At 37.1% G+C, this 11,836-nt stretch overlaps 1 protein-coding gene across 1 annotated transcript in view; it reads right to left on the bottom strand.

Moving 5' to 3' along the window:
• Window positions 1-6,562: 6,562 nt before the first annotated feature.
• Window positions 6,563-11,836, bottom strand: part of ipo11 (importin 11) — a 113,274-nt gene continuing 108,000 nt past the window's right edge. Inside the window, exon 30 of the mRNA XM_028034383.1 lies at window positions 6,563-8,599. Coding sequence (XP_027890184.1) covers window positions 8,435-8,599 — 165 coding nt within the window. The 3' untranslated portion in view covers window positions 6,563-8,434. The remainder of the gene's footprint in view (window positions 8,600-11,836) is intronic.

The following is an 11,836-nucleotide window of genomic DNA, read 5'->3' as shown; positions in this document are numbered from 1 at the left end:
GACACTTCCGTGCTTCTAGATGCCACAGACAATCAAAATGACACAATCAGGTAACTGCTAAAGCACAGCCCAGGAAAGTTCATATATATATATAAGTCTGATAAAAACATTTGGCACACAGTCTTGGTGAAGAATATTGTCTGTACAGCCTAAAGTTTTACATGAGTTCTTAAGATGAACTCCCCATTTTTAAAGATGAATTTTGTATTTGAAAATTAGGAAAATAACTCTAAATGACAGGTTTCAAATACGTAGTCAGGAGCTTGCTGAGTTTTAAACGCAAATAAACGCTCATAATCTGAGTGAAAGTGAGGAAAACTCCTTCTCTGTGATTGGAGAGGCTTAAGATAGAAAGAAATATGATTAATATTTAAAGTGATTGGTGCAAAGAGTGGATCTAAAAGCTATTAAACCCTGGGGCATACTTAGTTTTTCAGTCACAGCTACTAGGTTTTCTACTTCTTTTGCCCTCCACTTGTCCTACATAATATGAAGTCATGAAGAGATGTGAGGAGTGGGCCAAAACTGAGTGACGAAGCACATAAGTTTAAGAAGAAAAACTTTGAACAGCCTTCAGAAAGAATGAAGATCTACTGATCGAGAGCATTTTGAAAAATTATGTCAAAGTCTGAGGCCTTTAGAAGCAAAGTATATCGAATTTGGGAGTGGAATAAAACATTTTTGAGCAGAACTGTATAAAAATAAGTGAAAATGTATCTGCATGACCTTGGGAGACACATGGAAAAACAAATGTGAACAAAAGGGGGATAAATGAATTACCAAGTCCCAAAGTTTGGGACAGAGCAACATGCCGCTTCTTAATTATGTAATCTTGGCAGAACGTAATCCAATAAAGAATGCAAATCATTGATTAGCACTAATCCTCTCGCTCTTCTCTGTCACGCACACCAGGGAACAATTAAATGCTAAGCTCCGCAGATAGAGCACCTGTGGAAAGATGAATGAGTGGAGTCCGTCGGATTAATAGCACTGGTGAGGAAGAAAAGGCAGGTTGAGAAGCGAGCATGAGTGCAGAATTACTAATAGTCTCTTCACGCTCTATAAGCCACTAAAGTGACCACTAACCTGAAGTACATTCATTCTCAACCAATTAAGACAAATTTGGGTCGATGGCGGCCACTGGTACCTCTGTGTTCTGGTTCCGTAGAAAGAAACACTTACAATTATTTGTAGGTAATCTTATCAGGGCAGATGTCTGAGAAGTGAACCAAGTTTATTTACTTTGCACATCCTATAGCAAAGAACTGAGCAGCAGAGCCACACCATTTAAGTGGATGAGTCTGGGAAACTATTAAAGGAACAAACCATTCAGCTTCAATCTCAGAAAATATTACCACATGGTGCAGCATCTACTGATTTTTCCTCCCAAAAAACAGCACATGAAAGGGGATACATTATTACTTACATACTGGTATCAGCAAAACTTTACTTATTCTGAATTATATTTCTGATGGTATATCTCTGGTGATGCAGGATTTATTTTGTCAATAGTCCGTCTTAATGCTTAAATACATATTCACATTTTGCACATTTTTTAATGAAACCGCACAGTTGCACATTTCTTTGGACAATATTTTTTTATAGCCAGACAGTATTTATGTTGGAATTTTGCCTTTATTGTACAATATTTTTTATACATTGTTTTTATGTAGTGCATATTTCTATCTTTATGTAAATCTATGTACTTTGATTACTTGTCACTTTGCAGCTGTTGCACAGAAATATTCCCACTGTGGAACAATAAAGGCCATTTCTATTCTATTCTATTAAATGTTTGCCTTTTCTGTTAAAAGCATTTTCAAACAGAAACCAAATTGAGAAAAGTTCCCCATTTTAATGTTAAAAAAAAAATCTCCAATAAAATGAACATGAGTATAAAGAAAACAAAAACATTCTCAAAACTAGCAATGTTATTTTCTGTCCACAGAGAGGCGTAGATGAATAATTTGTGCTATTACGCGTTATAGCACCAATAAAGTTACTAGTTAGACTTTGTTGCCAATTACAAGCAAAATCAAGTTAGAGACTTAGAAATCTGAACTGAAACATAATTATCAAGCTGCCTCAAAAGTAGAGTACGCCAAAGAAAATCCAGATACTTTGAAAGCTGTGAAGTAGCACCTTAACTTTGGCAGCAAATTGGAAGCCTTCATTTGGATGCCAACTTTAATGTTGTCACTATTCCAGAAAAAAAATTTATTCCAGAGAGACAGAGTTATGAGGACAGTCATGTCTGAAACTGTAGTACGATCAGTGCAACTGCCACAATTCCAGTTCACACCAGATGGAAAAAGCAAGAAAAAAATAATCACATCCCTGGAGTCAAACAAGAAAACTTTTTTAGGCAATTTCTTTCATTTGGTATTCTTCATTAGATTTTAATGTATTCCATTGGTGCGTGAACTGCAGAATATAGCTTTCCCAAGGCACAAGAATGCATAGAAATAATTGAGATGTTAAATTCCAAGCAATAATCTAGACAGATTTAATCATCACCATCATCCTCTGCTTTAGCTTCATTATCCACAGCAGCATGCAACAGGGCTTGAGGCTCATCAGAGTGGACCTCTGGTACCAACATGTAAGCTGAAAGTCTTTGCAGCTCTCACTCTGTCTGGCCATGTTCTTCATTAGTTATAGCTCTGTAAAGAACGGACGGCCTGTCCAAGGTGTGTCCAGCCTATCGGCTAGCAGAAACTGCAGCTAGGCACCAGCTCCACAGCATACGACGATAGGTGGGTATAGATAATGGATGGATGGAATTTAGACATGATTCTTAAAGGGGAAATTTGACAGAAAGAGAATCAATTTACTCATCCAACATACTGCTTACGAAAGCTTTCTGATTCTCTTAAACCTCTTTACTTACAGGCAATCAAGTGTCAGCCTGATGTGACATCAGTAACCCAAACACACACAATGCAATAAAAGGTGATATTCTTTGCATGCCATTTTGTGAAATGTATTTTGGTTGAAATCCATATTAGTATTTTCAGATGAAATATACTGCTGGCTAAACCAATCACTTTATGAGTCCCCTTACTAGAGTAGTTGATGAGTTGCAGTGGTCTTGCATTTCTTGCCCTGGTTTTTCTGATGCTGGATTTTTAATAAATACTTTTTAATAATAATGCTCAATCAGAGATTTGGGTTATAGTTCTGACAACCAAACTACAAACTGTATTTTCTTTCAAAGTTTCCTCCCTGATGTGTCGTAAGAATTTCTTAAGAGTTCGTTTAAACATCAACAATTAGGGCTACAATTATGCTATATTCCATAATGTTGTGTTCTTGTTTCTCAACTCATTATTGTACCCAAGAGCACAATGATGTAAATGAGTCAGGAGCATGAGTGTAGAGTAGAACTTTGCATTGTGTTTCGAGTTTTTGCTGTTCAGTTTTTCTAGTTATCCTAGTGTGTTGTTTTGGTGTAATCCTACAAATGTCCTTTTTATGGCCAGGTCTCTGGTAAACTGATAGTGAGAAGAAATATTGAGATGATCTCTCACTATTCTTTAGGTGTGCTGGAACCCCTTGCTTGTTGTTAGCTGTGATGCACTAATAACTCAACTATAAGTTTGCCAGTTCTTCATTGTTCCATTTTATTTTGCCTGGGAAATTAATTTTTTGTTGTTCATAAAATGCATGAAGAAAGTTATCCTCCCACTATGTGTAGATGCATCCACAAAGAGTGCACAGACACACAAAGATCTAATTTTTATAATACAGATATTCCTTTGCTACAGTAAAAATTGTCCCCATTCAATGGTGGGACTGCTCTTCTATACAAGAGGTGGTCATAGGGTGTGAAAGGTTTTATCAGGGGATCCATAAATTCTTAAACAAAAAAAACATTTGCTCTTGGCATTCGTCCTTATAGAACATGCAGGTCGGGCTTTGCAAATTGATCCCAAAGAAAACTACTCCTGTTGTCATTGCCGTTTTTAAAAGACTATCAAACATTTAGTAATAATGAAACAGCCCGTATTGCATGTTGCCTTGCATTTAGACAGAAATGAAAACCATAAATCACATTTTATATTTAAATCACGCATCTTTGCGCTAGTTGTAATGACTTACCGAGGGTGTCTAATCAGCTTCCAGAGGTGGCCAGTGCCAGCCTGACCACACCTCTAGCTACGTCCCTGTCCACATCAGATCGTAGGTCTATTCAAAAATAACCTTTTAAAAGATGCAAGTGGTTTACTGAAATATGCTAAATATGAATATATTGTGAAGTCATGTCAGCAACATTAAAAAGAGGTTTTGTCTGAATCCCGTCAACAGAAATAGAACATAGACTAAATTGAAAAAAAAACAAACGTATTCACCCATCTGCTTTCATTCACATTTGCATGAGTGGCATCACATTTTGAATGGATAAGGTTAAAGACGAAACCAGCCCACCTTTTGCAACTGTAACCGCTTCACCCTTGTGCGATAGTCTTTTACAAGACTGAATTTTTTGACCATCCTCCCAGCAGAGAACAAGAACTCCTTACGGTTCTCTGCACTAATTTTTCCCAAAGGCATTCTGTCGGGTTGCGGTTAGGACTCTGCACATGCCAGTCAAGCTTTTCCACACCAAACTTTCTCATCCATTTCTTTTTGGACCTTGCTTTGTCCACTGGCTCACAGTCATGCTGGAAAAGAAATGGCTCATCCCCAAACTGCTCCAAAAAGTTGGAAGCATGTAATTCCCTAAAATGTCTCAGTTTGGTAAAGCATTAAGAATTCTTTTCACTAGAACCAAGGGGCTGAGATAAACTCCTGAAAAACAGCCGCACACCATCATTCCCTCTGCACCCAATTTCACCTTAGATGGTGTAAAGTAGCACTGAAGAAAGTGCTGTCCTCACACCAAACAAATGCAGACAGACAGACTTGATTATTTTTCCGACAGAAAATGTCCTACAGTCCAGTGGAGGTAAACTTTTGACCAGTGTATCCAACAGCATTTGAGCAAATAAAGCCATAGAACATGGCTAACTCTAATTCAAAACGAGAGAGAATTGGTCAGGCAGCTGCCATTTTAAACAATTAGAGTTAGCCATGTTCGGTATAGCAAACTCTTTCTTCTTCGGCACTAGTTGGCGCCGGTTAATAATTCCTGTAATACTGGCACCCAGTGGACAGATTGTACTACAGCAATTTTGCTATTTTTAATCAATCAATCAGATTCATTTATTTCTATAGCACATTTAATCTACAAGAAAGTTAAACGTTCTATATATATTTAAAAGCACAAATATACTAAGTAATAGAACATACAGTGAGTCAACAATCGAAACTTATAGTTTAGGATCTACGCATGCGCAGTTTGATCCAAAAATTATGCCCCGCCTCTTCCGTGACAACTCTCACACATTCAAAAAGAGTCTCGCTCTCACACATTCAAAAAGAGTCTCGCTCTCACACATTCATAAAGAGTCTCGCTCTCACACATTCAAAAAGAGTCTCGCTCTCACACATTCATAAAGAGTCTCGCTCTCACACATTCAAAAAGAGTCTCGCTCTCACACATTCATAAAGAGTCTCGCTCTCACACATTCAAAAAGAGTCTCGCTCTCACACATACATAAAACGAGTCTTAGTACTGTGTGTGTGTTCAACTTTAGTCTTGTGTATGTGAGAGATAAACGTCTGTGTGTGTGCGAGCTGTTAGCAGTGTATGTGAGCGAGAAAGTTAACGTTTGTGTGTATGTGCGCGAGCTGGTAGTAGTGTATGTGCGCGAGCTGGTAGTAGTGTATGTGCGCGAGCTGGTAGTAGTGTATGTGCGCGAGCTGGTAGTAGTGTATGTGCGCGAGCTGGTAGTAGTGTATGTGAGCGAGCTGGTAGTAGTGTATGTGCGCGAGCTGGTAGTAGTGTATGTGCGCGAGCTGGTAGTAGTGTATGTGCGCGAGCTGGTAGTAGTGTATGTGAGCGAGCTGGTAGTAGTGTATGTGAGCGAGCTGGTAGTAGTGTATGTGAGCGAGAAAGTTAACGTTTGTGTGTATGTGAGCGAGCTGGTAGTAGTGTATGTGAGCGAGCTGGTAGTAGTGTATGTGAGCGAGCTGGTAGTAGTGTATGTGAGCGAGCTGGTAGTAGTGTATGTGCGCGAGCTGGTAGTAGTGTATGTGAGCGAGCTGGTAGTAGTGTATGTGAGCGAGAAAGTTAACGTTTGTGAATGTGTGTGTGACATTTTAGTAGTGTGTGTATACGCAATTTGAGTATTTTTTGAATGTGCGTGAGTAATTTTTGAGTGTGCGTGGCTATTTATTTTGAGTATGCGTGAGTTTTTGGTAGTGTGTGAGAGACAAAATGTAATTTTTTTGAGTATGCGAGACTTTTTGGTAGTGTGTGAGAGACAAAACGTAATTTTTTAGAGTGTGCGTGGCTATTTTTTTGGAGTATGCGAGAGTTTTTGGTAGTGTGTGAGAGACAAAACGTAATTTTTTGGAGTGTGCGTGGCTATTTTTTTGGAGTATGCGAGACTTTTTGGTAGTGTGTGAGAGACAAAACGTAAATTTTGTCCTAAACGGCCCCTCATACAAAAGGGTATTTTGCATAATAGGTCTCCTTTAATGTTTTACATTAAACTAATTCAGTATATTTGCACCAACTGTTCTTAAACTTGATAGGTATGTCAAGGTCAGGCTGTTAATATGCTTGTAATCAAAACAATAAACAAAGCCAGACGGTAAAAAGTATTAGGTATTTGAAACATTTCCAGGTGGGTTAGTGTTTTCAGAAATGCAGATTCTAAAAATCTGAGATTGGAGAAAAGAAGTTCACAGCTGCTCTGGCTGATTACTTCATTTTATTGAAGGCTTGAGAAAGAAAAAACAGGAATATTTTCCCACAAAACCAAACCAAACATACTTCCTACTGTGTATGTGGCGTTCAAAACTTAATTATTACTAAAATTAAAAAAAAGAACAAACAATTTAAGAACTTATGTACAGCTAAACTAGTTAAGAACTGAACAGACAAGTAAAAAAAAGATCTTTCAGGTTCTAGGAATAGGAAAGGCTGAAAGCATGAGGCTGTAATTCTGACACAGTGTCAAAGGAGCTACAGCCTAATTTAAGAGCTATAAATGTAATGAAGAAAATTATTTGCTCCATAAATCCCAAAAGAATCAATATTAAATCAGGACAGAGGTTCACATTTTTTCAGTTTGGACTCTTTCCCATTTTACGACTTTTAATTTACAATAAAGCTATTTTTCTGATATAATTTATATTCACAATTTAACTGTCCCAAATTAAGCTGCATGAAGTAATGCAAAAGTCTAGTAATTTATTATCAGACATTTTGTAAACCTCTTAAGTAATTAAACTGAGGAAAGATCAAAACCAAATAGTTCTCCTTTCAGATGACATTTATCAGATCTTCATTTCTAAATAAAACTGGTCTGTAAAAATATATCACGACAGCATGATCAGCTGGACTGTTTTCAGTGATTAGCCAAAAATTAATAAGCCAATGAATTGAGTAAACCAGATGAAATGTAAAACATGACCTACCAGTGTGTATCTGCTGCCAAGTTTCACTAAGATACAGAAAAAGAAAAAAAAAGAGAGAAAAAAAGTTTTTAAGCTAACTTCAGCCTTGCTCTGAGAACCCAATTGTTTGTGCTAAACGATGAAGAAAAAAAAAAGATGTAAAACAGTTTTTGGTTATTAAAGTGCTCTGACACCATCTATTAGCAGCAGTAAGTATATACATATAAATGTGGTTCAGCACACTTAATCAACAAACTTATTTAAAAATGTATGCATTGACAGACAAAAAAAACAACAATAAAACAATAGCTCAGTAGTAACTTCTACCTGACTTCTTATAACAAAATTAGAAAGGAAAAAAATTATCATGCAGATCATCATTCATACTTTACATACATACAAAATTACATTTCTGTTTTGTCTTTTAAGAATCATTTCTGTAAACACTGTTTTAGATCCTTCGGGGTTTTTTTCTTTTTAAACACATATCTGCTACAATCTGCAGGTTTTTTTCCCTCCCACTGAAAACAGTCCAAGGCTTCTGTTCTGGCTCCTGCAGCTTAGTCTTGCATGTCACATTCCAACTGTTGCAATATCAACATCCATACTTTAACTTTTAACCCACCTCACGTCAACCTGTTCCAAAGTTAAGAAACTAGAAGAATTACATGGAAGCTCTGGTGTGGTGATGTCTACTGTGGGTGTCTTAAAAGTCTTTAAACACACCTAGCCACCCATAAATAACATCGAAGGGGACAAAGAGTGGTTGACAAGGCTAGGGCTGAATATAGATAAGGCATAGTCTGGGAAGGTCTGAATCAGGAGTTCACACATTGGGTAGATGGTTAACCTTTTTAGTACTTTTTCTCCTTAAATGGTGGTAGAGCGTAGCATTTGTGTAGGAGGTTAAGGGAACATTTCATATTCAGAGGGCTTGCAGAAACTCTTGGAGCTGCCTGACAAGCTCCGTGTCCACCGTCTCCATCAGGACCCCAAAGTTCTGGTCCCCCATCATGGCTTGCTGTGCCTTCAGTTTCTCATAGACAAACTGCTGGAGAGACACGCTATGGACTGGGTCCTCCAGGGCCAACTGCAGCAGAGAGACAAAAAAAAAAAGAAGAAAAAACAAGAAATACACAAATTAGTTTTAAACTCACATTATGTAGTAATACTTTTCTGAGAAGATTACTATTTGGTGTTTATTTGTTGTAATCCAGAATACACAACATAAAAAATGTACTGCAATGAATCTATGAGCTCTAGGTTTTTGAACTTAATTACTGAAATAAATTCAATTTGAAGGAATTCTGTTTAATTTAAATGCTTACCAGTCAAAATCACTACTAAAGGGATATTTTAATTGTGTTGCACTGTGGCTAAATTACTCAAAGGGAAAATTAGACTACATTACATATATTTTGAACTTTTTAAAAAGATGTTAACTGTAGAAAATCATAAAATTTAAATTCCATTCCTTCATTGCAGATATGAACAAATAGGATTTTCTTTTAATGGAAATAAAATCTAAATTTTATTTCGACTCTCATAGGTGTTGAAATGGAGGCTTTATGGATGCAGAGCAGGATCAAAGAGCAGAGAGAAGAGCAAAGTTCAAAACATCCCTTCCTTCGATCATAATGGGCAAGGATAAAGTCCCAGACTGCTTGTCTCTGCTCAGCTGTATAACTATTCAGACAAATGGAGATTTTAAGAGGAGCAGCAAAAGCACATGAAGTGGATTAGCAGTGCAGGCCAACAACCATCCATCTTGGGCTGTTAGCATGTCATGACAGCCATGAGACACCCATGCAGCAACTGTTTTCAGTCAGAGGCCTCATTGAATTTGTTGCAAGATGGACTGCTACCGGAGATCCTTCCTGACCATCACCATCAATAATGACTCCTTGGAGAGACGGAGTTGATATGAACTACGACAACATTTAATTTCCCTTTGGAATAAATAAGTTATTTTTGAATTGAACTGAATATAAATAATTCACTCTCTGCACAAAGACCCTTAATTTAGTCATTTATTATCAAAGCATCTGCAAAACAAACCATGTAGGGTTCGATTTGTTGTTCCAAGCAATCTTGCATTACAAGATCTATAAACTGACTTCTTGCTATACAACCTCTTGGTGGAACACAATACAAACAGACTGGAACAGTCCCAGACAGGTCATTTGACATAAACAAATAGATTTCTGTTTTAATGGAGAGGTTATTTACATACCTAACAATAAGCGAGTTTTAGGAAGTCTACCATGTAGCACCTGGATCAATAAAACCCAAGTCGATTTCAACAAAAAAGTGAAGTGGAAAGCAGCTCAGACATGTTGCCATTTCCAAGTCTTACATAAACATCGAACAAAGAACTTAGAAAGAAAGTGATTCAGTATATGTAGTCACAGCCATTCATCTTACGCTGAGGAAAGCACTGGAAAAACAATCCTTGACAACAGAGTGAAAAAAAGGCCAGGGAAGTTGGATGGCTGACTAGAGCTGATACATTTCTATGGGTAAGCAAACAGTCATTTGTTTTCAGTGAAGTGAAGCCGGGGAAGAGGCAAACAATAGCACAGTAAAGGTTGAGAGACTCTGCTTTACAAATAAACTCAAGGACAATACTGTCAACATCATTAGACACAAAACTTTTCAAACATGAAGTGTTGAGTATTCATTTACCCTCTAGTAAATAAAGTAACTACCATCACACCATACCTTTTAGTTTTAACTATCACATAGGATTTATTTTCCATCACTGTCACTTTATATATTCTGTCAGTCACTTAAGTTTGTTTTTACTCCAGACAAAACATTAAGAAGAAGAACGTGGACTCTTTGCTGCACAAGGCTGAATGAAAGATCAAAACTCCCAACATGGAAAGAGATGCAGAAGCAGAATATTGTAATGAAAATATTTAGTCACTAATGGATCATGAGAAACAGCACTTACCATGCTAATTACTATTTTGACATGGCTGTGCAATCAAACTAGTGAAAAGTGGCCTAATGGAAAAACTGCCATCTAAGTTGCATAATTGCCTTCACTCCAATGATCTGGGTGGAGTACATCTCTCTCTTTGAACAGGACTGAAACCCTGCTGCTGAACGTGTGAGTGTGTTACCAGGCCTCTGAAACTCTACCAACTGTGGTTGAGTTGGAAAAAAACATTCCTATATGAACTTCAAACCACTAACATATTATTAAAGATGGTTTTTGTTGAATCTACATCAGAGTGAGGCATTTATGGTGTCTAACCCTCAGATAACGTGTTTTAATATCAATTCCAAAGGTATTTAAATAGAAAAAAAAAACAACAAAAAAAACCCAACAATCACACAGTGTTACCAGACAGGTACCATCTCATAATCCTCCTTCTTGACCACAGCTTGCTGCCACTGGGGACCAACTGTCCAGACTTTGAACGCAGCTGATGCTGATGGCTGTATCATAATGTTAAGGGCCTAACATGGCCAGACCAAAGTTGAACTGCTAACAGGAGATTCCTCTGCGCATCTCGAGCACACTTTTAAAAATCGTGCCTTATATTTGTCTTTGTACTGGCTCTTCAGTTGATTTCAGATTAGCTAAATGAAACTTCCAAAATTGGCTAATATGTTGTCATGGCTTTTGGATGAGATGGTTGAGGAAATAATGCAGTTAGCATTCAGTCTTAATATCTAATGTTTAGGGTGGATGGATATGGTTTTCATCTTAAAAAACACCCCGTTTCTCTTAAATAATTTCATCTGTATCGTAAACCTTTCATGAGTAACTTATCAAAACTATCACCCCTTATTTAGTTTGTTGACTTCCGTGTTTAACATGACTAACGTGACATCTCTTGGGCAGATCAAACAGACAGAGGATGTAGTTTCCTTTAACAGAAATCAGCCCAATTAAGTCAGAGGTAACTGTTAAAATTTGTGCAGCTGTTATGATCACACTTACTTCTACTATTAAAGTAAACAAAACTAGCAGATGCCAGTAGCTTCACAAAAGGTCATGTTTGAGGCAAAATAACAACTTTAAATAATATATTAAAAAAATACTTTAAAATCCAGTTGCAAAGCAAGTAGGTGACCAAGTTTGAAACTTTTAAAACTAATACTATGAGGTGCACCTGAAATACCTGCCTAATTTCTAAATGTGAATTCGTTTATGGAATATTACAGAAATAAATCTAAGGGAAATAGCTTAAAAAGTGTAAAAGTGAAACATAATTTCTTAGGAAACATAGCATGAAGAAAAAAAATGAATACACAGGAAGTCTTTCATAAATGCCTGAAAAAAGCCATAAAACAAAAATATAGCACGTACATG

This window comes from Xiphophorus couchianus, chromosome 12 (assembly GCF_001444195.1).
Source record: "Xiphophorus couchianus chromosome 12, X_couchianus-1.0, whole genome shotgun sequence".
In the NCBI taxonomy this organism is placed as follows: domain Eukaryota; kingdom Metazoa; phylum Chordata; class Actinopteri; order Cyprinodontiformes; family Poeciliidae; genus Xiphophorus; species Xiphophorus couchianus.
The sequence above is the reverse complement of the archived record's forward strand: the minus strand, read 5'-3'. Positions and strand labels throughout refer to the sequence as shown.